The following is a 27728-nucleotide window of genomic DNA, read 5'->3' on the forward strand; positions in this document are numbered from 1 at the left end:
CTGTTTCAGGGAGTTTGACAGTCCAGGGTTTTGCCTCTGCCTCGCTCCCATCCTCCAAGTCCTCCATCATTTCTCCTGAAACCCCCTGGGCTGTTCATCTCAGACTCTGAAATTCTCGCCCCTTGATGTGCTTGGGAGGCTTCAGGGGCCGAGGCCACACTCATCTTGGCTTGGGTGAGATGCATTTTTCTTGCCTCAGTGGCCACGTCTCTCCAAAATGGGGATCGCTGGAATGGCAGGGGTAGATGGAAGGCCATAATACAGCTAATAAAGTTGATGGAAGGCGTTCTGCAGCTGTACGGGTGATGGAGGCGCTTGTTAACAACACTAATAATCTAATAGCCTGTTCTTGATTTCCTGCTTCTCACTGTCTTGGCCCCAAGCAGCTATTTTCTACCAAATTAAAATCCACTCAACTCCCTTCCTGTTCCTGAATAAAACTACCCTCAAAGCTCTTGCCTGTTACAGCAAGACTTTTTAATAGACTTTTCCTTGTAGAACCGTGAGACATATGTCCAATTAGTGGAATAACTTCGCTTAAATATACAAATAAACTGTTGACAGATAATGGCGGGACATATGTGAGGCTGATTGAAGGCCACACGCTTCGGGAATGGGGCACTGTCCTTCTCCCACCCCCAGTCTGTCTCCAGGCCTCTCCTTCCCTCCAATTTCTTGCTCTTAGGATGTAACTTTATGCTCCACCCTCTATAGGATGAAGAAGGATGTCTCCATCCTGTGCCCAGTCACAGCCCAAAGTACCTGGGCCACTCATTACTCATACGGTCAGGTGTGCAACAAATGTGTGGGGGTTTTTTTTTTTTTTTTTTTTTTAGATTTTTAAAATTTGAGATGTGGAACATTTTTAAAAGTCTTTACTGACTTTGTTACAAAATTGCTTCTGCTTTATGTGTTGGTTTTTTGGCCACAAGGGTTGTGGGATCTTAGTTTCCCAAGAAAAAGTATGAAAGTGAAAATCTCTTAGTCATGCCCAGCTCTTTGTGACCCCATGGACTGTAACCTGCCAGACTTTTCTGTCCATGGAGTTCTTCAGGCAACCATGCTGGAGTGGTTAGCCACTCCCTTCTCCAGGGGATCTTCCTGACCCAGGGATCGAACCTGGGTCTCCTGCATTGGCAGGCAGATTCTTTACCATCTGAGCCACCAGAGAAGCTCAGCCAGGGATCAAACCTGCAGCCCCTGCATTGGAAGGTGAGGTCTTAACCACTGGACCGCCAGGGACATCCCTGCACAAATGTTTTTGGGCACTTACTATGTGCCAGGCACTGTGTGAGGTGCCAGGTGTACAACAGTCTGCTCTTGAGGGGATAGCAGAGTGTTAGCAATTGATGACACTCACAAAAGTGCGTGGTCCAGGGGGGCAGACACTCAGTCTGTTTCTCTTGCCGCTGTACCCTCAGCACTTAACAACAGTGCCTGGCATAAAACAGGCTTGGTGAATACTTTTTAGTGACTCAAGGAGGTAAGTGAATATAATGTCAGCTCTTGCTGAGTGCCCTGAAAGAGATAAAACATGGTCATGGGATAAAGAGTGACTGAAGCTGGGCTTGGGAAATGCTCTCTGACATGGGGTTTTTTTTTCAGATGAAACTGAGAAGTGCTGAAAGAACCAGCACGTGAAAAGCTGAGAGAATATGGAAGAGACAGGGCGGGTTATGTAATTCACAGGGCCCAGCGCACAGCGACCATGCCGGCCTCTGGCTGGGCGGGGAGTCAGTCTCCCTTTCCCGTAGCCCTGCTGCCCCAGCCCACAGTGGATGGGAAACTCCCAAGAGCTCACAGCCTCTGTGCTGGGAGGTGCTCAGGCCGTGGACGGGGCATGAGTGAGAAGTTTCTGCTGAGTCACCTGCTGAGCTTGTCTTGGTGATGCTGGTCTAGGATGTGGAGGGATACTGCTCGACAGATGTATGACCTTGACCCTTCTTTTTTAAAGAATTTTAATTTGTGTATCTTTTTACACTTCATTCAAGGCATGGTTCTTAAATTCATTCCATAGCTCAAGTTCACTGTGAACATGCAGAAAAACTTATGGGGAGAAAGGGAAATAGATATTTAAATGTTATACTCTCATCTGTTAAACTAAAGGGTAACCAACATAAATCATAGTCCTTTGTAACCTTAAGTCATCCTATCACAAAAAACTCCCTCAAAAAAACAGCAACTGTATTTTACACTCTGAAAATGACTATTTGAGCATACGTGCAGGAGTGAAGCAACTCATTCCAACTTGCCCCAGTCAGCCAAGCCAGACACCTCTCATTTCATTTTGTGCTTTCACTGCTGGGATGAAGAGGAATGTAACTGGGCATGAAGTGACCCTGACCCTTCTTATGTCTATACCAAGGCCCCCAGTGGGTGCAAAGGGCAACGGAAGAAGGTATGCCTCCCCCACCAAAATGACCTGGTTGCCTTGCTGGGAGGAGAGCAGCTGTAACGGTGGGGAGGAGGCAGGGAGGCCAGATGGAGCCAGGGTACTGGGCTTGGGGTGGGGAAAGGGCAGCCAAGAACCCACTGTGGAGATGGGACTGTGTGTGAGCTGCGTGTGAACTTCCATCAACTTTATTAATTGCATTATGGCCTTCCACCTACCCTTTGCGTGTGAGCTTGCTCCATCTTCCCATTTGGCTTTATCTGAAAAACCCACATCCAAAGATAAGATTAAGAATGTCAAGACAGCTACGCTGTATTAGTTTCCTAATTGCTGCTGTAACCAATTATTATAAACTTGATGGTAGCCTATCCCTTCTCCAGTGGATCAGGGTCTCCTGCATTGCAGGAGGTCATGCATTGCATGACCAGGGTCTCCTGCATTGCAGGCGGATTCTTTATCAACTGAGCTATCAGGGAAGCCCCTATAACACAGGTTTATTCTTTTACAGTTCTGGAGGTTGGAAATCTAAACTGGTTCTCACTGGACTAAAATGAGTGTGTCAGCATCAGCAGGGCTGTGTTCCTTTTGGGAGCTTGGGGGAGAGTCCACTGCCTTGTCTTTTCTAGCTTTTATCGGCCACCTGCATTCCTTGGCTCAAAGCACTCTTTCTCCATCTTCAAAGCGAGCAGTGTCTGGCTAGGTCCCCATGCTGCCATATCTCTGCTTCTCTTCTTGTGCCCCCCTCTTCCACTTAGAAGAACCGTTGTGATTACACTAGACCCACCTGGATAATCTAAGCTAATCTATCTCAAGGTCAGCTGATCAGGGACCTCAGTTTCTTCTGCAGCCTTAATCCTTCTTTGCTGCTAACATATTCACAGGTTCCAGGGACTAGGTCGTGGACATCTTTGTTGGGGGGTGTTATTCTGTCTTTCATGTTAAACCTCGGTGTGAAGCCCTTTTGAGTGTGGGGTGCAGTCTGACTATAACACTGGTCACATGCTCATGAAGTTGGCCCTAGGAAAAGGGGGCTGCAAGCCTAAGAGTCCTGAGATGGGAATGAGCATGGCTGTTCCAGGACCCAAAAGGAGTCTGACATGATGGACTAGGGTGAATGACAGGGCATGTGGCACACAATGAGACAAGAAAGGCTGGCCCAGGTCTAAAACACACAGCCTCCTGGGCTACAGTGAAATGTTAGGAACAGGTAGGGATCTGCCTTAAATCTTAAAACAAAAGCACAGACAAAAACTCTGTATGAAAAATTTCAGATGTATTTAAAAAAAGAATAATATGGTGAACCCTATGCACCTGGATCTAAAATAGTTTGCCATAATTCCTTCATTTATTTATTTTGCTGAAGACTTTTAAATTATAAAAATCAGGGCTTTTCACCCATAATTTCAGTGGGCATCTCTAACAACTGACATTTTTGTATGTATTCATGTCATTATCACAATGAATGAAATTAGCAAGAATCCTTTAATTTCATTGAATTCATGTGTGTGTTTAGCTGTCCCTCAAATGCCCTGCTGATTGATCTTCACCTTGTACCTGAACTTTGCACCTTTTCCCCTTTCTGAGGTTAAAGTGAGACTTCCTTCCCTGTATCTCTCAGGATTTGGTTTTTTGTTCCTTCGCACTCCTGTTGCACACCCAGGTCCATGGCCTGAACAGGGTTGATGGGGAAGGGAAGCGAAGCAGGCTGGATGGATGTGTTATTCTGCTTGTTACATGACAGTTTTTTGTGTGTGCCTGTAATTGCCATTCCAGAAATGCCCTCACTATTCCAGCCACAGAGCAACTGTTGAGAACAAATTAATTATGCATCTTCTCAGTGTGTGTGATTAAGTGGCAGATGGAGGGAAGGGTTCTCTTCAGTTTTTCTGGCAACTAAGTTCCCAAATGGATGCTTTCCAGGCCAAAGAGTGCGTGTCCTGGGCTCCCATGAGCATCCGAGTTTGTCTCTGTAGTGGCAGGCTTGGTCACTGGCAGGCAGAGTCAGAAGTTGTCAGTAATAATATTATTAATCCCTTAAATTTGCAGCATATTTGCTATTTGCTGAGGGCTTGCGCACTCACGTCAGCTCATTTGTTGGGATTTCAGGGGTGCTGGAACAACTTCCTTTGCTTATTCCCTCCCTAAATCATTGCTGATGCTCGTAATTCCACCATTAGAGATTAATTCTTTTGGCCCCAAACTGTTCCCTATTAAAATGCAAGTATCCTTGGCAGCTGTGTAGCATGTTTTATTCATTAAGCTTTCTCAGCCACTCTAGTGGCTCCCCTCCCCAAATGCCCCCTCCCACAACTTTCTTTTTAGGATGACCTTCTCTGAAACAGAACCTGTGTTTGGAATCTATCCCATCCCACAGAACTGGGCTCTCGACTAGTTGCTGAAGCTGGAAAAAGAGGCAGAAACTCACGCTAAGGTGTCAGTGACTGATAATAATTTCCCGTGTTACCGTCTCTAGGGAGTATTTGTATTCTAAGTGGAACTTTCTGGAAACACAATGCTTAGCACAAAGGAACCTGCACCCCTTCATCCTATTATGTCAGCGGCTTTGGCCTTAGATCTCCTTTTTATTGGGCTCCCTTAGAGAGACAGAGGAGAGAGAGGGCCAGCACGTCCAGTTCGTCCATTGCGGGTTGGGGAGACAGTGGAGCAGACCACGTGTAACATAATGTCCATCTTGCAGAAGGAAGATGGAAATGAAAGGACAAAATCTATTTGGAATGGGGCTAAAGTTTTGTCTTTATAACCCCAGTAACACAGTTGTAGATTTTTAGAGTCAGAAGACACCTTAGAAACAAGCTTAACTCTGGGAAAGCAAATGCATTTCATCTGTTAATTCCAGTTGATACATAGTAGTTGAGTACAGGGTAGAGAATGAGTGAGTCTTCACCTGGGCTCAGTGTGTTGTGGTTGATTAGTGAGGCTGATGGGTGCCATGGTGATAGAGGGGAGGCATGTATGCTGCACGTGTGTTCTTGATTCTCTGCAACCTGTCTTTGTATGTATGGGCCAGCTGAGGTCCTGAAACTTCAGATGATTTGTTCAGGATTACATTAAGTAGGGGCGATAAATTAGGGGCAGAACTGGCCCAAGATCCAGGTACCATGAATCCAGGTTCAAAGCCTTTTCACTTGGAGTATCCAGGTATCCTGAGAAGCTTTTCACTGTGGTTAAAGAGCAGGCAGTCTTGCAACCACACTGCCTGGGCTCAGGTCTTAGCTGAGTGCTCTGGGCCAAGATATTTAACCTTTCTGAGCCATTGCCTCTTCATCTCTGAAACAGAAGGTAATAATTGTGCCTACCTTATAGGGTGGTTGTGGGATTAAATGAGATATAATGCCCATATAAAGCATTTGGATTAGGGCCGAAACACAGTAAGTATTAATAAGCGTTGGTAATGGGATTAAAGTGTTCATTATATCGTCCTTCTAGATTATTGCTGGATACGGACACAAACCTCCCCATGGTCAGCTCGCTCTGCAGTCTCCCGTGGAGTTGCCCCTCAGACACCTGCTTTTCTTCCTTCCCTATTAAATGCTCTGGGATTTTCTGTGTTTGATGTGCTCCTGAAATTTGTCATTGGTGATGGAAAGTCCCACAGTACTAACAACTGAGTTGTGAGATGGTGCTGGGTCTATAAATGTCCATGTTTGGGGTGTCACACTTCACACTCCACAGGAGTTTGTTTTGGTTTGGAGCAATGACAAACCCCTGGAAGCCGGGTGGGGTTCACTAAGGACCACCTGCTAAAGGGGCCTCAGTGAGACCGTTTTGCTGGGTGTCTCCTCTGACCAGAACATCACGACAGCATCTCCCCAGACCACCCCTGCTCCCCTGAGCCAGTATGTGCCCCCCAAGTGCCAACCTAGTTTGTAGACTGTACATCAGTGCCCAGCTGTGCCAGCCCCCTCCCCCTCAGGCCAGCCTGTCCTGTGGGCTTAGAAAGCAGGGCTCTGGCAGAGTCCAGACCCAGAAATTGCGCTGGGGTCCTCTTTATGTCTTTGTCCAGCCATACGGACCCTTGTCAGTGGTCCCTGTGGGTGACCTTGAGGGGACCCAGGGAGGCCTTGAGAGCCAGGCAGAGTCCGTGATCATCCCAGATGTCCGGCCTGGGGCGACATCCTCTAGGACAATTGTCTGCCCACTGCCTTGTTCAATTTCACCTCTTGGTAGCATGCTCAGTTCCTCGTGGAAGCAGTGCTTGGTGGCTCCTCTTGGAGTGGAAAGCGGGGAGCCGCAGCGGTGGGGTGTCTCTCTGGGTGTTGTGATGGGCACGTGGCTTCTGCTGAGCGAGTCATTGGTGATTCCAGTCCTTGGCTGTGCAGGAAAAGCTGCTGCCCTGGATGCTCAAATGGAGTCCTTCTTAGGATCTGCCCGTCCGTTCCCTACAGAGGAATGAGGGGATGGGGGCTGTGGGAAGGGGGCCATCCCCACTGGAGGATGGTCACATCATCGTCCGTGACATTCGGAAGCTCTGTTGCCCTGGGCCTTTCACCTTGGATCACAGCCAAGCGTGGCTGCAACCTGGCCGAGTCTGTGGCATCTTCCTGCTTTCTGTGGTCTGGCCCCAGAGCAGGTGGTCGTACCCAGAGCTGCAGCCCACTCAGGAGCTTAGTTTTGTTTTTTTTCCAAAGGAGGTTCAGAAAATCAGAGGATGGGGAGGCTCGCTGGAGATGAAGCCCTGGTTGCTGCTGTTGGTTCTGGGCTGGTGGGCAGCAGCTGCATCTGGGAGAGGAGACAGGGAGGACAGGAGCACGGGCTGGGCTGGAGCTAGGAAGATGCGAGGGGACTGAGGCCAGGATCCAGGCTGAAAAGGGTTTTGACAGGTGAGAGAGAGGGGTGGTGAGGTTGTGAAGCTGCCTGTGCAAAGGCTGGGGGCGGGGGCAGGGGGCAGGGGCTGGTGCAGAACTGACCCCTGTGGTTGGGGAGGGGGAGGGAGTGGGAAGGTAAGAGATGACCCGGGGGACACCTGGGTCGCATCGTGATGGGCCTGGTAGGAGTGTAGATTTCCTACCAAGGACAGTGGGGACTTTCGGAGGATTACCGTCTGGTGGCAGACAGTGAAGAATCTGCCTGCAATGTGGGAGACCCGGGTTTGATCCCTGGTTCGGGAAGCTCCCCCGAAGAAGGGAATGGCTACCCACTCCAGTATGCTTGCCTGGAGAATTCCACGAACAGAGGAGCCTGGCGGGCTATATAGTCCGTAGGGTCACAAAGAGTCGGACACGGCTCAGTGACTAGCGCTTTCACTTCTGTTGAAGGCTGTGTCCCTGTTTCCACCAGGGCCAGTGCCCTGCCCCTTTGTGGCCTGCCTCCCGGGGCTGCAAGTCCTGTGGTCTTGTCCATTGTCTGCAGTGAGACCCATTAAGCCTCCAGGGCCTGCCTTGTGTCCTGCTTCCAGTGGCTCCCTGATTGCGGTTTGTGTGACTGGTGTTTTCCAGGCCCCTGTGTACTCATGGGTTTCTTCCTCATCTTGGTAATAGCTGGCTTAGTGGGATGACTCCTGGGGCCCCAGACCTGCCGGGTGTGGGAAATCACTGGGGATAGGAGTGGGGGTGTTATGAGCATACAGGAGGGCAGCTTTGAGGGCCCATAGCGGGCGCTGGACATCTGGACCTTTTCCTTTTCATTCGTGAAGAATGTTTAACAGTGTGTTTGGAGGGGCAGCAAAGTCTAGCAGAAAGCGATGGGTTTTGGAGTCAGAAGGCCGTGACTCAAACCCTGGATCTCCCATTTACTGGCTGAGTAACCCTAGCAAGGCCCTTACCTTCCTTTGAGCAGTGGAAGTTCTCACACCTGTGCAATGTAGAGAATGATGATACCTCCCTGAGGCTCTTACCTGGACCAGGTGAGATGATGTGAGTGCTGGAAAGGATTGTGCATTTACTGCTGAGGACCAGCCATTGTTGCAGAGTGTGTGATGAACAAGGTGGTTTTGTTTCCCAGCAGCTTCTATCATATGCTGATATAGTGAATCAACAATTGAAATGAAGCTAATGATTATAGAGTGTGTGAAAATTATAAATCAGGGACCTATTTGTACTTGCATTGTGCTGACAAGTCGTTTGGCATCTTGTGTGATTCTCATTTTAATATGAAATTATTCATTGAACTTGAGTGTTAGTAAAACATAATAGGAAACTCATACATACTGGGCACTCACAACCTTTATCAGCTATTAATGGGTACTGACAAATTGAATGAAGACAGACTTTTATTTCAAAGACTCGATAGATATTTATATAAAGTGTGACTAAAATATAATAAGAGTTTTAAAAATAAAACAATTTATATGTTCTGGAATTAGTGATGATATTAATAGTTACACTACTTAAGTGAATATAGTAAAACCCACAGAACTGTATATTTTAAAATGGTGAAATTTATGCTGTGTGAATTATAGATCAATTAAAAATAGAAAAAAATTATTAAAGCAGTGAAAGTGAAGTCGCTCAGTCGTGTCTGACTCTTTGCGACCCTGTGGACTGTAGCCCACCAGAAATGTACAGATTTAAGAAAAAAATATAATTTCACCAACTCACACTTATTATGATTTTGATATGCTTTCTATCTCTTTCCTGTCATTTGCCTGCTCTCTTCAGCATTTTCCATGTTGTTACAATAATCTTCATGATCTTCTGTTAAAATGGCTACTTAATACTGAACTGTGTGACTGTTCTATAATAAACCCTTTTTCTGCTTTTAGGATGCATCTATTTATTATTGTTGTTCAGTTGCCCAGTTGTGTCCAACTCTTTGTGACCCCATGGATTGCAGCATGCCGGGCAACACCCCCCCTCCATCCCTCACCATTTCCTAAAGTTTACCAAGTTCATGTCCATTGCATCGGTGATGCCATCCAGCCATCTCATCCTCTGATACCCTCTTCTCTTTCTGCCCTCAATCATTCCCAGCATCAGGGACTTTTCCAGTGAGTCAGCTGATTGCATTAGGTGACCAAAATACTGGAGTTTCAGCATCAGCATCTATTTACATATATGTTTTTCTAGTATAATTGGCACTGTGCTGAATGTCTCTGTTCATAGGGTTTTTGCCTATGTCCTAGATTATTTACTTAGGAGGAATTCCTGAAATGATATATATGAATCTAAACATTGCTGAGAGAAATTAGAGAGAAATAAATAGAGAAATATATTGTGTTCGTGATATAGGACAGAGAAGCCTGGCATGCTGCAAGTCCAAGGGGTTGCAAGGAGTCAGACACCACTTAGCGACGGAACAACAGCAATCATGTTCATGGGTTGGAAGACTCAGTATTGTTAAGATGTCTATTTTCCCCAAATATATTTCAGTTCAGTTTAGTCGCTCAGTTGTGTGTGACTCTTTGCGACCCCATGGACTGCAGCACACCAGGCTTCCCTGTCCATCACCAACTCCTGGAGCTTAGATTCATAACTATCCCAATCAAAATCCCAGCGGGCTTTTAAAATAGAAACAGACAGGCTGATTCTCAAGTTTATATAAGAATGCAGAGGGTTTTAGAGTCAATTCTAGAAAATAACACTGAAAAAGGAGAACAAAGTTGAGGACTAAAACTGTCTGATTTCAAGACTTACTATAAATGTATAGTAATCAGAATAGCATGGTATTGGTGTAAATATAGACAAAATAATCTATGGAACAGATTAAACGATCCAGAAATAGACCCACACATAATATGAACAGTGAGTTTTTTTTCAATGGTGAAAAGGCAATTCAGTGTAGAAAGGTTTGTCTTTTCAACAAACAGTGCTGGAACAGTTAGATATTCATGTGCAAAATTGAACTTTGATCCATATGTCACACCACGTAGAAAAATGGCTTCCAAATAGATCACACAACCAAATGGAAAACGTGAAAATTGAACACTTTTAGAAGGAAACATAGGGGGAAATAGTTGTAATTTGGGTTATGCAAAGATTTCTTGCATAAGGTAAGGAGCAGCGGCGGCACTTTGCTGGAGCAGTGGCTGTGCTTTGCTGGAGCAGCCGTGAAGAGATACCCCACGTCCAAGGTAAGAGAAACCCAAGTAAGACAGTAGGTGTTGCGAGAGGGCATCAGAGGGCAAACACACTGAAACCATAATCATAGAAAACTAGTCAGTCTAATCACACTAGAACCACAGCCTTGTCTAACTCAGTGAAACTAAGCCATGCCCTGTGGGGCCACCCAAGATGGGTGGGTCATGGTGGAGAGATCTGACAGAATGTGGTCCACTGGAGAAGGGAATGGCAAACCACTTCAGTATTCTTGCCTTGAGAACTCCATGAACAGTATGAAAAGGCAAAATGATAGGATACTAAAAGAGGAACTCCCCAGGTAGTAGGTGCCCAATATGCTACTGGAGATCAGTGTAGAAATAACTCCAGAAAGAATGAAGGGATGAAGCCAAAGCAAAGACAATATCCAGTTGTGGATGTTACTGGTGATAGAAACAAGGTCCGATGCTGTAAAGAGCAAAATTGCATAGGAACCTGGAATGTTAGGTCCATGAGTCAAGGCAAATTGGAAGTGGTCAAACAGGAGATGGCAAGAGTGAACGTCGACGTTCTTGGAATCAGCAAACTAAAATGGACTGGAATGGGTGAATTTAACTCAGATGACCATTATTTCGACTACTGTGGGCAGGAATCCCTTAGAAGAAATGGAGTAGCCATCATGGTCAACAAAAGAGTCCAAAATGCAGTACTTGGATGCAGTCTCAAAAAGGACAGAATGATCTTTGTTCGTTTGCAAGGCAAACCATTCAGTATCACAGTAATCCAAGTCTATGCCCCAACCAGTAACGCTGAAGAGGCTGAAGTTGAATGGTTCTATGAAGACCTAAGATGTCCTTTTCATTATAGGGGACTGGAATGCAAAAGTAGGAAGTCAAGAAACACCTGGAGTAACAGGCAAATTTGGCCTTGGAGTATGGAATGAAGCAGGGCAAAGACTAATAGAGTTTTGCCAAGAGAATGCTCTGGTCATAGCAAACACCCTCCTCCAACAACACAAGAGAAGACGTTATACATGGACATCACCAGATGTCCTGAAATCAGATTGATTATATTCTTTGCAGCCAAAGATGGAGAAGCTCTATACAGTCAGCAAAAACAAGACCAGGAGCTGACTGTGGCTCAGATCATGAATTCCTTATTTCCAAATTCAGACTTAAATTGAAGAAAGTAGGGAAAACCACTAGACCATTCAGCCATGACCTAAATCAAATCCCTTATGATTATACAGTGGAAGTGAGAAATAGATTTAAGGGACTAGATCTGATAGATACAGTGCCTGATGAACTATGGACGGAGGTTCATAACATTGTACAGGAGACAGGGATCAAGACCATCCCCATGGAAAAGAAATGCAAAAAAGCAAAATGGCTGTCTAAGGAGGCCTTACAAATAGCTGTGAAAAGAAGAGAAGCGAAAAGCAAAGGAGAAAAGGAAAGATATAAACATCTGAATGCAGAGTTCCAAAGAATAGCAAGAAGAGATAAGAAAGCCTTCCTCAGCAATCAATGCAAAGAAATAGAGGAAAACAACAGAATGGGAAAGACTAGAGGTCTCTTCAAGAAAATTAGAGATCCCAAGGGAACATTTCATGCAAAGATGGGCTCGATAAAGGACAGAAATGGTATGGACCTAACAGAAGCAGAAGATATTAAGAAGAGGTGGCAAGAACACACAGAAGAACTGTACAAAAAAGATCTTCATGACCCAGATAATCACAATGGTATGATCAGTCTCCAAGAGCCAGACATCCTGGAATGTGAAGTCAAGTGGGCCTTAGAAAGCATCACTATGAACAAAGCTAGTGGAGGTGATGGAATTCCAGTTGAGCTGTTTCAAATCCTGAAAGATGATGCTGTGAAAGTGCTGCATGCAATATGCCAGCAAATTTGGAAAACTCAGCAGTGGCCACAGGACTGGAAAAGGTCAATTTTCATTCCAATCCCAAAGAAAGGCAATGCCAAAGAATGCTCAAACTACCCCACAATTGCACTCATCTCACACGCTAGTAAAGTAATGCTCAAAATTCTCCAAGTCAGGCTTCAGCAGTATGTGAACTGTGAACTTCCAGATGTTCAAGCTGTTTTTAGAAAAGGCAGAGGACCAGAGATCAAATTTCCAACATCTGCTGGATCATGGAAAAAGCAAGAGAGTTCCAGAAAAAACATCTATCTCTGCTTTATTGACTATGCCAGACCACCTGACCTGCCTCTTGAGGAACCTATACGCAGGTCAGGAAGCAACAGTTAGAACTGGACATGGAACAACAGACTGGTTCCAAATAGGAAAAGGAGTACGTCAAGGCTGTATATTGTCACCCTGATTATTTAACTTATATGCAGAGTACATCATGAGAAACGCTGGGCTGGAAGAAGCACAGGCTGAAATCAAGATTGCCGGGAGAAATATCAATAACCTCAGATATGCAGATAATGCCACCCTTATGGCAGAAAGTGAAGAGGAACTAAAAAGCCTCTTGATGAAAGTGAAAGAAGAGAGTGAAAAAGTTGGCTTAAAGCTCAGCATTCAGAAAACAAAGATCATGGCATCTGGTCCCATCACTTCATGGCAAATAGATGGGGAAACGGTGTCAGACTTTATTTTTTGGGGGCTCCAAAATCACTACAGATGGTGATTGCAGCCATGAAATTAAAAGACGCTTACTCCTTGGAAGGACAGTTATGACCAACCTAGATAGCATATTCAAAAGCAGAGACATTACTTTGCCAACAAAGGTCCGTCTAGTCAAGGCTATGGTTTTTCCTGTGGTCATGTATGAATGTGAGAGTTGGACTGTGAAGAAGGCTGAGCGCCGAAGAATTGATGCTTTTGAACTGTGGTGTTGGAGAAGACTCTTGAGAGTCCCTTGGACTGCAAGGAGATCCAACCAGTCCATTCTGAAGGAGATCAGCCCTGGGATTTCTTTGGAAGGAATGATGCTAAAGCTGAAACTCCAGTACTTTGGCCACCTCATGCGAAGAGTTGACTCATTGGAAAAGACTGTGATGCTGGGAGGGATTGGGGGCAAGAGGAGAAGGGGACGACAGAGGATGAGATGGCTGGATGGCACCACTGACTTGATGGACGTGAGTCTGAGTGAACTCCGGGAGTTGGTGATGGACAGGGATGCCTGGCGTGCTGTGATTCATGGGGTGGCAAAGAGTTGGACATGACTGAGCGACTGAACTGAACTGAACTGAAAGATTTCTTAGATACAACACCAAAAGCATGATCCATGAAGGAAAAAGTGGTAAATTTTACTTTATTAAAATAAAAAAATTTCTTTTTGGAAAAATGTTAAAGGAAAGACAAGCCACAGACTGGGAGAAAGTATATGCAAATCATTTATTTGATAAAGTACTTGTATATGGAATGTATACAGAATGCCTATAACCGAATAATAAGAAAACAAAGAATTCATTAAAAATGGACTAAAGATTCACATTTCACCAAAGAAGATACAGAGATGGCAAGTAAACACATGAAAAGATTTTCAACATCATTAGTCTTCAGATCAGATCAGATCAGATCAGTCGCTCAGTCGTGTCCGACTCCTTGCGACCCCATGAATCGCAGCACGCCAGGCCTCCCTGTCCATCACCAACTCCGGAGTTCACTGAGACTCACGTCCATTGAGTTAGTGATGCCATCCAGCCATCTCATCCTCTGTTGTCCCCTTCTCCTCTTGCCCCCAATCCCTCCAAGCATCAGAGTCTTTTCCAATGAGTCAGCTCTTTGCATGAGGTGGCCAAAGTACTGGAGTTTCAGGTTTAGCATCATTCCTTCCAGAGAAATCCCAGGGCTGATCTCCTTTAGAATGGACTGGTTGGATCTCCTTGCAGCCCAAGGGACTCTCAAGAGTCTTCTCCAACACCACAGTTCAAAAGCATCAATTCTTCGGCGCTCAGCCTTCTTCACAGTCCAACTCTCACATCCATACATGACCACAGGTAAAACCATAGCCTTGACTAGATGAACCTTTGTTCGCAAAGTAATGTCTCAGCTTTTGAATATGCTATCTAGGTTGGTCATAACTTTCCTTCCAAGGAGTAAGCGTCTTTTAATTTCATGGCTGCAATCACCATCTGCAGTGATTTTGGAGCCCAGAAAAATAAAGTCTGACACTGTTTCCACTGTTTCCCCATCTATTTTCATTAGTCTTAGTGAAATACAAATTTAAACCACAATTAAATACAATTGCACATAATGACTAAAATTCAAAGGACATTATGCTGAGCATTGGGATAATGTAGAGGAACTCTCATACACTGTTGGTGGGATTGTAACATGGTACAACCACTTTAGAAAACAGTTTAATTTCTTAAAAAATTAAGCATATACTGCCATACAGTTTGAAAATTAAGCATATACTGACATGCAGTTTGAAAATTAAGCATATACTGCCATACAGTTTGAAAATTAAGCATATACTGACATGCAGTTTGAAAATTAAGTATATATTGCCATACAGTTTGAAAATTAAGCATATCCCTGCCATGCAGTTTGACCACTGCGTTCCTAAGTATTTGCCTGTAAGAAATGAAAGCATGTCTGCACAAAGACTTGAACAAGAAAGTTCAGAACAGCTTTATTTGTAGTTCAAAACTGGAAACAACCCAAATGTGTATCAGCTGATGAATAAATAAAGAAATTGTGATATTAATATATTTATGCAATGGAATACTACTCAGTAAGAAAAAAAGAGTAAACTGTTGATACATGTAAGAACGTGATGGAGCTCAGAAAAATTGTGTTGAGGGAAAAAGACTAGGTAAAAAAAATGTGATTCCACTTACATAAAACTCTACAAAATTCTAGGCTATACTGATAGGAAGCAGATGAGTGGTTTTCTGGAGATGGGAGGTATGTGGAGGGATGGGACTGGAATTATCAAGGGAAATCAAAGCTTTTGGGGGTCATGGATATGTTTAACTAGCTTGATTGTAGTGATGGATTCATAAGTGTATGCGTATGTCAAAATTATCAGGTTGTACATTTTAAATATGTATAGTTTATTGTGTCAAAATATCTCAGTGAGGCTGTGAAACAAACAATGAGAGTAATGGATTATGATCCACTGAAAAAATTTAGAAATCCATGAGTCCATACTGATACAAATAAACAAATGAATAAATTGAAATTTCAGTAAAAAACTGGCTATTTGTACAATTTGAAAGGACTTCCCCATACAATACTTAGTTGTAAAAAGAAAAGAAAAAGTGAGAATGTTAGGCGGATAACCATCAAAATTAATGTTGCCTGTAGGGAGACAAATCAAAATTGTGCACTATATGATAGGTTGTAATGAGAACAGAACCTGTTTATAGACTGGGCTCAATTCGCTAACACTTTTTTAAAAAAAAAGAATTTTTGCATCTGTGTTCACTGTGAATATTGGTATATAGCTTCTTTCTTCCCTTGTATTTTCTGTCTGGTTTTGATATTGGCATTACATCGGTTTCATAGAATGGATTAGGAGGCATTCCATCTTCATTTTTCTGGAAGAGCAATATTTCTTCCTTAAGTCGTGTCCTTTAGCTGTGACACCATCTTGAGTCAGAGTTTCTTTGTCTGTTACATACATAGTCATTCCAGCTTTATTTTAATGGATATTGGCATGGTATATCCTTTTCCATCCTTTTCATTTAACCTGTTTGTGTCTTAATATTAAGAGGACAGTTTCTTATAGATAACATATACACGAATCTTTCTTTTTTATCCAATTTGACAATCTCGGACTTTTAATTTGGGTGTTTAGACCACTTATATTTGATGAGATTATTGACATGGTTAGATTTTCATCTTTCACCTTGCTACTTGATTTCTACTTGCCCTATTTATGCTTTATTTTTTTCTCTCATGCCTTCTTTTGGATTGAGTTTTTTTCATGGTTGCATTTTTGTCTCCTTTGTTGGCTTATGGACTATAATTCTTTTTATTATTTTAGTGATTGCATCAGTTTATGGCATACATCTTTAACTTGTAGTCTACATACAAGTGACATTGTACTGCTTCACAGAGTGATGTGAAGAATCTTACAATGATATACTTTAATTTCTTTCTTCCCAGCCTTTGTGCTATTGTAATACATTTTGCTTTTACATATGCTGTAAACTTCATGTTATACTATTTATGTACTAAAAAAGAAGTCTTGTGCCTTGACCTATGAAGTTTCTGTTTCTGGTCTCTTTGTTCCTTTGTATTTCTGGTATCATTTTCTTTGTGTCTGAAGGATATCTTTTAAAATTTCTCATTGTGTAGGGAGATGAATTCTATCAGCTTTTATATGTCTTAAAGAGCTTTTAGTTTACCTTTGGTGTTAAGAGATGTTTTTGCCGGGTATAGGAGTCTAGGTTTTCTTTCAGTCCTTTCAGAGATGTTCCTCCACTAACTTCTGCTTATGTTGTTCCCAGCGAGAGATCTGCTGTCATTCTTATCTTTGTTCCTTTCTCTATAATGTGTCTTTTTCCCTCTGGATACTTTCAGGATTTTCTCTTAATCACTGATTTTGAACAAGTTCATTATGCAGTTTTCTTTCTTTCTTATGCTTGGGGCTTACTGAGATTCTTGGATCTATTGGTTCATAATTTTTAAAAAATCAAATTTGAAAAATTTCAGGTATTATTTCTTTAAGTATTTTCCCCCCATTCTCTCCCTGACCTCTCTTTTGGGGATTCCAACATTCCAATGTTTATAAAATTGCTTGAAGTTGTCCCATAGATCACTGCTGCTCTTTTCATTAAAGTTTTTTATTTTTGTTTCATTTTGAATAGTTTCTATTACTAGGACCTTTCTTCTACAATGTCTAATCATCTATTTATCCTACCCAGTGTATTTTTTTGTGGGGGGGATGCGTTGCAAGGCATGTGGGATAGAACCTGCATCCCCTTGCAGTGGAAGTGCAGAGACTTAACCACTGAACCACCAGGGAAGTGTCATCCAGTGTATTTTTCATATCAAAAATTACCATCTCTAGGAGTTTCATTTGGATCTCATTCTTTTTTTAATATTGTCCATGCCTCTGCTTAACATTTTGAACATATGAAATACAGTTATAACAATTGTCCTCTTTTGCTAATATAGGTTTCAATTTTGAGTTGGTTTTGATTGATTGATTTTTTCTTTCTCATAATGTGTTGTATTTTTCTGTTTCTTTGAATACCTGGTAAATATTTTATTAGGTGCTAGACATTGCAATTTTGTCTTTTTGTCTAGATATATTTGTATTTTTATAAATATTATAGAGCTTTGTTCTGGGACAGTTAAGTTACTTGGAAACAGTGTGATTTTTTTCAAGTCTTTTAGTATTTATTGCTTGGGAATGGAATGGTGTTTAGTTTGGGATATTCCCCTCTTCTGGGTATTATAGCAAATGCCTCAAGAATTATGAAATTTTTCTAGTCCAGCTAGTAGAAATAGACCTCTATGAACACACAGGGTACTGTTAACCCTAGGCTTTTGCAGTTGTCATCTTTCTGGCTTATGTAGTTTTCTTGTGTGTACATGCTGACTGTTACTCAACCAGGTACACGAGGCAGACCCTAGGCAGCTCTTCAGGGTTCCTTCTTCATATGGCTCTCTGCTCTCCAGTACTCTGTCCTGTGAACTCTAGCTGCTGTGGTCTTCCTGGACTCTCAGCTCTGTGTCTTCAGCTCAAAGTCTTCTGGGTGCTGCCTGGCTCCCCTTTCCCTGCACTGTGGCCTGGAAACCCTCAATGCTGTGAATTGGGGCAACCATAGGTTCCCTGTGTTTGCTTCGCATCTTTCAGGAATCACTCTCCTTCCTTTCCTGATGTCCAGTTTTTATTACTTCAGACAAGGAAGGTACTTTTGTACCCTATTTGGAAAGAGATGTTAAGGATGACATCAAGATTATGGCTTTAGCAATTTCACGTTTAGAGTTGCAGTTTAACCAGGATCTACCCGACAGGTAGTCAGTCAGAGGAGGGACAGAGGACGCTGCTAAGGGGTAGGATTAAATCTGTGGTCAAGCTTCTTCAAAACTTTTATAAACTGCAACTTGTTTCCCCCCCGCCCCCCCCATAAGGCATGATGAGTTTTACTTTGCTCATTAAGTAAAAGCTTAAAGCAAAGGGTGACATCCAGAAAAGAGACTTTGGAGACTGTCCTGGCTTGATTTCTTGGGGATGAAGGGGGAGTTGCAATTCCATTTTCATGATGAAAAACACACATGTGGATCATAGCACCCTGCAAAATTGGGGAAACAGTGCTGGATTCTGCACCAAGCTGGTCCAGTCTGTGTGGTAGAGAATTTGGGGCTGGATTTCTATTTCCAGAAGATGTTGAAGAAGAGATTATTTAAAAAAAAATTCTCCTCTATTATTGATATGATAAATATTAGTTTTAGGAAATTTTAGAAATACAGAGAGACCTATAAAGAAAAGTACTCTTGTAATCTCACTGACCAGAGATAACACTGGTTGCTTGTCAGTGCATTTCCTTTGGGTGTTGAGTCTTTGACTGGGAGAATCTGTCAAGGGGCTTGTGTGCTTTGGGGTCTGTCTGTGACCTTCTCTTGTACCATCTCTTCCTGTGATGTGTGGGGTTGTATGTGTGTCTGTCTGTTTCATCTGTGTCTCACACTCAAACCCCAAAACCCCATTGGAGATACTGCCCAACTGCCCAATTCTGATGGGGGAGCCCTACTGATTGAGGCTGGCTTTGGTACCTTTCTTCCCTACTCTTTGGGATTTAGGCACAAGTAAAGGATTTCCCTTCTTGGGCCTTTGCTCCATCCCTCCCAATCAATAATTAATCAGTACTGAGTTGATCTTATTAGCTGTTCACTGCCCACTCCCTCCTCCCCCCAAATCCCAACCCAAGCTGGCTAATGACAATGCTTTTAATTAATACGAGGCAGATTAAAGCTCATTACAACAAGGTTATTGGTAATGAGATCATCATAAGGCAAGTTATTGAGCTGGGAGTGAAAACGAAGTTGGAGGAGGGGCAGAGAGATGGTGCCAGCTGTTCCTGCCCTGTTTGGCAGGAATGGAACCTGGAGTGGGAACTCTGCAATGAGGACATGCTGCAGCGACAAACACCCATCCAGCTCATGAAACCCGGTGCTGGCTCCACAGGCCTCGGGGCCAGTGAGCAAATGGGTGTGCAGTGTTTAGGGCAGTAGTGTGTGTTGAGAAGCCAGCGCTGGTGTATTCAATTAAGAATGTGCAGATTATGACCTGCTGAGTCGGGGGCACAAGCCACCCACACGGGGTCCGCAGACAGCTCTCTCGGCATCCAAGCTCCCACTGGGGAAGTGAAACTCACTGGGGTGTTTTGATTGAAGGTGCAGTTTAAACACATCCACCCAGAGGAAATAGAATCACAAGATTTATTATTACAGATCCCAGAAGCAAAGATGCTCAGTGAGCAGGAGAAGGGCGGTCCTCCGTCCCAAGTCACCAGCAAGCAGGAGGTGAATGCTCAAAGAGGGACTTTGCACTAAGGCAGCAGTTTCTTGAATTTCTGAATGAGACCTGCCTTCTGATCCTAAGGGACAGTGGAACTGTAGGAGCTGGAGCTGGAAAGGGACCTGGAGATCAGAATGCCTGCTCTGTTATTCAGCATTTGTGTCTTTTGACCTTCAAAGAGCATTTACATTTTTTTGGTGAGTGGAATATCCCTCATCCCCATATGACTGTGTGTGTTTAAGACGCTGGTTGAAATATGGGTGCCATTTGCAGTAGATGCCGATTCAGTTTCATGGATTATGGTTTTGTGTGTGTGACCCATGGTTGTCATCAATCTACACTTACGGCTCATCATGGCTTGCCCTGGGGTACACAGAGTCTACAGGGGACACACGTGGTCTCTGTTCCCAATGGCTGGTGTGCCAGGGAATGAGTGAGTCAGAGGTAGACCAGCCTTCCTGGGCTTGTGTGACCAGAGAGGGCTCCCTGCATTGCCCAGACAGTGTGAACGTGACCTTTACTTTGTGCCAGGAGACACCCTACCTGGGACTGGCTCAGGGCACAGGAGGGAGGCAACAGAGCCCTGACTGTGCTCCCTGGTAGGAGGCCTTGTTGGTGTGAGGCTAATGCTTTCTGAGTTCTTCCAGTAGCTGAGAGAAATGCAGATGTGAATCTAGTCTAAAGAAAATGGTGGAGCAGGTCTTATACACACACACACACACACACACACACACACACATGTTGTGTTATTCTCTTGACCTGAAATGCTCTCCTTTTTAATCCTAATCTATTCACATTCAATTGCAGGGGTTGTATCAGCCAGGGACTAGTCATACCTGTAATTTATTTTATTAAAAAATGCCGGGGACCAGCCCCGGCTGATCCAGGGTATTCGAAGGAGAGACAGCGTAGGCGAAGATCAGGAAACAATTGCTTAATTAAATGTTAATTAAGGATATAAAGAGTAATAGAATGAGGATAGCTCAGTAAAATTCAGTGAAGAAAAGAGGCTGAAATAAGGATAGCTCAGTGAGGAAATTCAGTGGAGAAAAGAGGCTGAATAATTCACTCAGAAGGTAAGAGAAAGAACGACATGGTGAGACCAAGTTTCGGTGAACAAGGCCCGCACTTTATTTTCCAAAGTAGTTTTTATACCTTAAGTTATGCATAGAGGATAATGGGGGAAGGGGTAGAGTCTTGCAGCAAACCAGGCTTTCTTCCTGCAAACTTATCGTATGCAAAAGCTTAGGTGATTTGCATCATCTTCTGGCCCGGAGGCCTGTTAACATTTTAAGACCTTTTCTTCAGAAAACTTATTTTTCTCTAAAGGTGATTGGTCAGGAGCCACCCTCCAAAAGCATTAGATAAAGTTGCATTCCTACAGAGCAAAGGTGTGGTGGGCTATAACAAGAAAAAGAATTAACTCAAGGGTCCCAGGTTACAAACATTAAAGCTACTACTTACACCAATTATATTAATCAATACACTGCCAGGGACACAGCAGGTAAGGGATATGGAGACTTAGCAGCAAACATTGGCTCAACAAGTGAAAATCCCTTCACCAATACAATTTCTAATCAATCTTTTAACTACTCAAAAGAATCTGTGTTTACACAGTTTAGAACATCTCCTGCCTCTCACAGTTGGGAGGCTCTGAACAATCACATGTGGCCGGAAAAACCTATTCAGGCAGGCTAGAGGATTTCCAAAGGAGTTTGTAGGTTAAACACTGTCACACCCAGGAATTATTAACTGGAGCTGTAAGCTAACTTTTTTCAGAGAGGTAGTGGGGGACAGCCCCCTGTAAAGTCAGAGGTGTAGGTGAAAGCACAAAGCAGAAAGTAGGCAGACTCTGGTTTTGGGGGTAGATTGCTCGAGAATTTCCAGGGAGACTCCTGAGGCTTGATCCCGCCTTTGCGTATGCCAAGCCTCCTTCCTCATGACCTTTGCCAGAGGCGGAGCTCGCTCCCCGCAAAAAAAAATATTTATTTATTTAAAATTTTTATTTAATTATTGGCTGCACCACGTAGCATGTGGGATCTAGACCCCTGACCAGGGACTGAACCTGTGTCCTCTGCATTGGAAGGCAGAATCCCAATCACTGGACCACCCAGGGAAGTCCCAATAATTATGTATTTGGCTGCGCTGGGTCTTAATAGCAGCACGTGAAATCTTTCAGTTGTGGTATATGGGATCTGGTTCCCCAATGAGGGATTGAACCCAGGCTCCTTGCATGGGGATCTTGGAGTCTCAGCCACTGGGCCACCAGAGACGTCCCCATATTTGTAATTTAAATGTAAAAATGTATTAATTAGGAAAAGGTAGTTAACTCCTAAAAGCAGTAGTAGAAGAATCTAAGGGGACAGAGGTAGTAAATGCATAAAGCACCTGCTCCCTCTAGGATCGGGGTGGTGAACAAGAACAGACCTGAAGACTTGGCTGGGGGCCTCCAAGGCTGGGATCCCAGGCTGCCCTGGAGACAAGGAGACATGGGCCATGGTCACAGCGTGCCTTGTGGCAGAGAGATTTGTAGGAGAAGACGACCTAGAACTAGTGTGTGGGAGCTGCCTGCTGGGCGGTCAGAGCACTTGCTGGAGCATATGGGCCTGAGTTGGTCCACAGAAGGGGCCCACTAGGTAGTGAGGGTGGGCTGGTCCATGAGGGCCACCGGCAGGTCCCTAAACCCCTGTCCCGCTGGCTGATGAGCTGGAAGCCGCCCAGTGGGGCCGGTAGGGAGCCTCCTTGTGCTGCTGTGGTCTTGCAATGTCCACCCCCGCCCCCCAAGCCCCGCTGTTGACCAAGCCTAATAGTGACCCATCTGACACAGGAGAAGTGGCACAGGGTCAGTGCAGTATCATAGCGCGTGGCAAGGAAGGGTGGATTGGCAGGGCCTAAGGACAGCCTCCGAGTGTCTGGGGTCCAGGGCATCCCTTTGCTATAGACGGAGCGGGTAGGTGGGCTCCCTGGCTGCTGGGACCAGGGTATTTGGGGCTGCAGCATTCTCTTTTTAATTCTTACAGTAATAGTTTTCTGTGTGGTTCACTTGGCAACTAATCATGTAGAATCTTTGAACATTTCTTCCATCTTTGTTGCCTACCGTTATTTAACTCTTCACCTGGTTTCTTGCCTCCAACATGCTCTTAATTATGTGAGCATCCTTCGTAGCACTTGAGAGTGTAAGTCCATCATAAATATTCACTCTCCTGGTTGACTTACAGGAGGAAGAGGGTACCAGGTTCCCACAGAGCCCTGGGCCTCCCTTGTCTTCTGTTTGTGCCCATGGCTCCATCCTGTTCAGGAACTGTAGCTCCAGGAAGGCAGGACCCTCAAAATTCCAAGATCCTCAGCAGAGTTGGGGTGGTGACTGGGGATGTGCAGCCTGGGGGCGGGTGGGGGCCACATCCCACTCCAGAGGGATAGGTGGGCATCAGGAGGGGAGTTAAGGCTGGCCTGTCTTGCACCGCCTGGCCTGCTGCCCACCCTATGTGCCTAATGCCCCGCTGTGACGTTTTCTTCCAGTTAACAGGAGATCCCGGCTAAAGTCTGCTGAGTTAAAGAGCCCTGGGACTGAAGTGCTTTCTAGACCTTGCTTTGACATTTATTAGCTTTTTCTATAATCAAAACACCTGAGTTTCTTGTCCTTAAAGACACCTGTACTTGCTTCCCTAAATTGCTGGAAGAATTAAAAAAATAATGACTTTGGCATCTTTGAAAATTGTAGACCTCCAAACAGACAGTGTCATTAGTATGGCTGAGGGGTGGGTGGCAAATGCATGAACTTAGCATATCCTTGAATGAATCATAAATGTCTCAGAACTAGTTGAAAACCTTACACATGCTTGTTTCCGTGGGAGTGGGACTCAGACCAGGTAAGTTTTAAAGGAAAGGCGATCAGAAGTGTCGGGCCATGTTGGGCCATGTCTGGAGGCTGGCTGCAGTTGGAGGTTGGAATTGACTGGTCTGGGTACCAGAAGACTGAAGGTGAATGATGGGGTGGTGTCTGTGTGTGTATGTGTACCAAGAGACTGAAGGTGAATGATGGGGTGTGTGTGTGTATGTGTGTGTGTACCAGGAGACTGAAGGTGAATGATGGGGTGTGTGTGTACCAGGAGACTGAAGGTGAATGATGGGGTGTGTGTGTACCAGGAGACTGAAGGTGAATGATGGGGTGTGTGTGTGTATGTGTGTGTGTACCAGGAGACTGAAGGTGAATGATGGGGTATGTGTGTACCAGGAGACTGAAGGTGAATGATGGGGTGTGTGTGTACCAGGAGACTGAAGGTGAATGATGGGGTGTGTGTGTGTGTGTGTGTGTACCAAGAGACTGAAGGTGAATGATGGGGTGTGTGTGTGTATGTGTGTGTGTACCAGGAGACTGAAGGTGAATGATGGGGTGTGTGTGTACCAGGAGACTGAAGGTGAATGATGGGGTGTGTGTGTACCAGGAGACTGAAGGTGAATGATGGGGTGTGTGTGTGTGTGTGTGTGTACCAGGAGACTGAAGGTGAATGATGGGGCGTGTGTGTGTGTGTGTGTGTGTGTGTACCAGGAGACTGAAGGTGAATGATGGGGTGTGTGTATGTGTGTGTGTACCAGGAGACTGAAGGTGAATTGATGGGGTGTGTGTGTGTGTACCAGGAGACTGAAGGTGAATGATGGGGGCTGTGTGTGCGTGTGTGTGTACCAGGAGACGGAAGGTGAATGATGGTGTGTGTGTGTGTGTGTGTGTGTACCAGGAGACTGAAGGTGAATGATGGGGGGTGTGTATGTGTGTATATCAGGAGACGGAAGGTGAATGATGGGGGGGTATGTGTACCAGGAGACTGAAGGTGAATGTTGGGGTATGTGTGTACCAGGAGACTGAAGGTGAATGATGGGGTGTGTGTGTGTGTGTGTGTGTGTATGTGTACCAGGAGACTCAAAGTGAATGATGGGGTGTTTGTGTGTGTGTGTGTGTGTGTGTATGTGTACCAGGAGACTGAAGGTGAATGTTGGGGTATGTGTGTACCAGGAGACTGAAGGTGAATGATGGGGTGTGTGTGTGTGTGTGTGTGTATGTGTACCAGGAGACTCAAAGTGAATGATGGGGTGTGTGTGTGTGTGTGTGTGTGTGTGTATGTGTACCAGGAGACTCAAAGTGAATGATGGGGTGTTTGTGTACCAGAAGGCTGAAGGTGAATGTTGGGGTGTGTGTATACCAAGAGACTGAAGGTGAATGATGGGATTGTGTGTGTGTGTGTACCAGAAGACTGAAGGTGAATGATGGGGGGTGTGTGTGTGTGTGTGTGTGTGTGTGTACCAGGAGACTGAGGTGAATGATGGGGTGTGTGTGTGTGTGTGTGTGTGTGTGTGTACCAGGAGGCTGAAGGTGAATGATGGGATGTGTGTGTGTGTGTGTGTGTACCAGGAGACTGAAGGTGAATGATGGTGTGTGTGTGTGTGTGTGTGTGTGTGTGTGTGTGTGTACCAGGAGACTGAAGGTGAATGATGGGGGCTGTGTGTGTGTGTGTACCAGGAGACTGAAGGTGAATGATGGGGGCTGTGTGTGTGTGTGTACCAGGAGACTGAGGTGAATGATGGGGTGTGTGTGTGTGTGTGTGTGTGTGTACCAGGAGGCTGAAGGTGAATGATGGGATGTGTGTGTGTGTGTACCAGGAGACTGAAGGTGAATGATGGTGTGTGTGTGTGTGTACCAGGAGACTGAAGGTGAATGATGGTGTGTGTGTGTGTGTGTGTGTGTGTGTGTGTGTGTACGTGTACCAGGAGACTGAAGGTGAATGATGGGGGTGGTGTCTGTGTGTGTGTGTGTACCAGGAGACTGAAGGTGAATGATGGGGTGTGTGTGTGTACCAGGAGACTGAAGGTGAATGATGGTGTATGTGTGTGTGTGTGTGTGTGTGTGTGTACCAGGAGACTGAAGGTGAATGATGGGGTGTGTGTGTGTGTGTGTGTGTGTGTACCAGGAGACTGAAGGTGAATGATGGTGTGTGTGTGTGTGTGTGTGTGTGTGTACCAGGAGACTGAAGGTGAATGATGGTGTGTGTGTGTGTGTGTGTGTGTGTACCAGGAGACTGATGGTGAATGATGGTGTGTGTGTGTGTGTGTGTACCAGGAGACTGAAGGTGAATGATGGGTGTGTGTGTGTGTACCAGGAGACTGAAGGTGAATGATGGTGTGTGTGTGTGTGTGTGTGTGTACCAGGAGACTGAAGGTGAATGATGGGGTGTGTGTGCATGTGCAAGTACATGTGCATGCGCACTGGGGGGTGAATCAGGGTATCCACGCAAAGCGGGCAGGAAAAGAGAAGTGCGCCCAGTGGGCAATGGGCACTCACGTCTCTCTGGCCCCGTCTGTCTCCCTGCAGGTGCACCTCCGCTCTGCCAGGCGCCTCTGTGAGCTCTGCTGTGCCAACCGGGGCACGTTCATCAAGGTGGGCCAGCACCTGGGGGCTCTGGACTACCTGCTGCCGGAGGAGTACACCAGCACGCTGAAGGTGCTACACAGCCAGGCCCCACAGAGCAGCATGAAGGAAGTCCGCCAGGTCATCCGCGAGGACCTGGGCAAAGAGGTACCCGCCTCCGCCGGGAGGGGTGGGTCCCTTCCTGTACAGTGTGTTTCCAGAAAGACCCTGCAGAGTTCTTGGCTTGGCCCCAGGCCCTGGGGATCCAACAGAGGTGGGGAGCACGGAAACTTTCAGTGTGAAATCAGAGAGGTTAGAAGGAACCTGAGTGGCCCTCAGTAAATATATTACTTGGACCATATGAAATAGTTATATGTTTAGACTGTTTTCAACCTGTAACCTAGTACGATTCATACGCTTCAATCTAATAGTTGCTGTCAGTTGTTGAGAGTTTACTGTGTGCTCCAAGCTCTGTTGTTTCCCACACGTTATTTCACTTAGTCCTTATGGCAAACCTACAAGACACACACTATCAATAAGCCTGTTTGGTGGATGAGGGATGGAGGTTTAGAGTGATCAGGTAAAGTGTCCAAGGGGACTGTTAGTACACAGTTCTGGCGCCCTGCTCTATCAGTGAGCTGTCCTAATCATTCAGTGCAGTGGCTTCTGGGACATCGCTGGGCCTCTGCTTGATTGCCTCCAGTGACAGGAAGCTTATTCTCTTATGGGCTGCCTGATGTGGTCTGCTCTATTATCAGTCATCTCTAATTGTAATAAGTGCTTCCTCCTGAGGGCTGATGCCTGCTTCCTCAAACTTCTCTGATCTTCATTCTGACCCTGGAGCCACAGACAAAGGGGCTGAGGGCCATTCTGTATGTGGCCCTGGTCACGCTCCTTTGGACTCACGCCAGTGACCTGCGGGATGTGTGGAACCCAGACTGGGCCCAGTGGTGTGGATCCTTGTTGGCCTGATCCACTCATCGTGATTCTGGGGAGGGAGTGTTTGGAACAGCCATCTGCAAGGATCTACAGAGCAGGCCCAGGCTTACGGACTATGTGCTAGAATTTCATGGTACCTAAGAGAACTCTATTCAGTAAAGCTTTTCTCCCTTCACCTATTACATTTGAAATTCTCCTTTTTTTAAAAAATTATTTTTATTTCTTTTTTCCCTTTTTTAATTAATTTTTTTTTTTTTGTCTATGAAGCAGAGCATATGGGATCTTAGTTCCCTAACCAGGGATCAAAGCCATACCCTCTGCATTAGAAGTATGGAGTTTTAGCCCCTGGTCCGCCAGGGAAGTCCCTGCAATTCTCCTCTTAGAGAGAGAATCCTTTGGATCTTCTAGGATTTTTCTGAGCAAAATAATCTTAAATGTCAAGCCTAGATCAGCTGACGCCTTTCCTGAAATTATTTTATTACCTCTGATACTTCCCAATTTCCCCAAATAAAATCTTTAGCTGGGCTTTTGAGATCCACCCCGTCCACTTTC

General features: G+C 45.0%; 1 protein-coding gene across 2 annotated transcripts in view; it reads left to right on the forward strand.

The window, feature by feature from the left end:
- The window catches only part of ADCK1 (aarF domain containing kinase 1), a 140363-nt gene that overhangs the window by 38298 nt on the left and 74337 nt on the right, over positions 1-27728 (forward strand). For both annotated transcript variants that reach the window (XM_027552541.1, XM_027552543.1), the window contains exon 4: positions 26202-26405. In XM_027552541.1, coding sequence (XP_027408342.1) covers positions 26202-26405 — 204 coding nt within the window. The remainder of the gene's footprint in view (positions 1-26201; positions 26406-27728) is intronic.

Source organism: Bos indicus x Bos taurus, chromosome 10, assembly GCF_003369695.1.
Source record: "Bos indicus x Bos taurus breed Angus x Brahman F1 hybrid chromosome 10, Bos_hybrid_MaternalHap_v2.0, whole genome shotgun sequence".
NCBI classification, from domain to species: domain Eukaryota; kingdom Metazoa; phylum Chordata; class Mammalia; order Artiodactyla; family Bovidae; genus Bos; species Bos indicus x Bos taurus.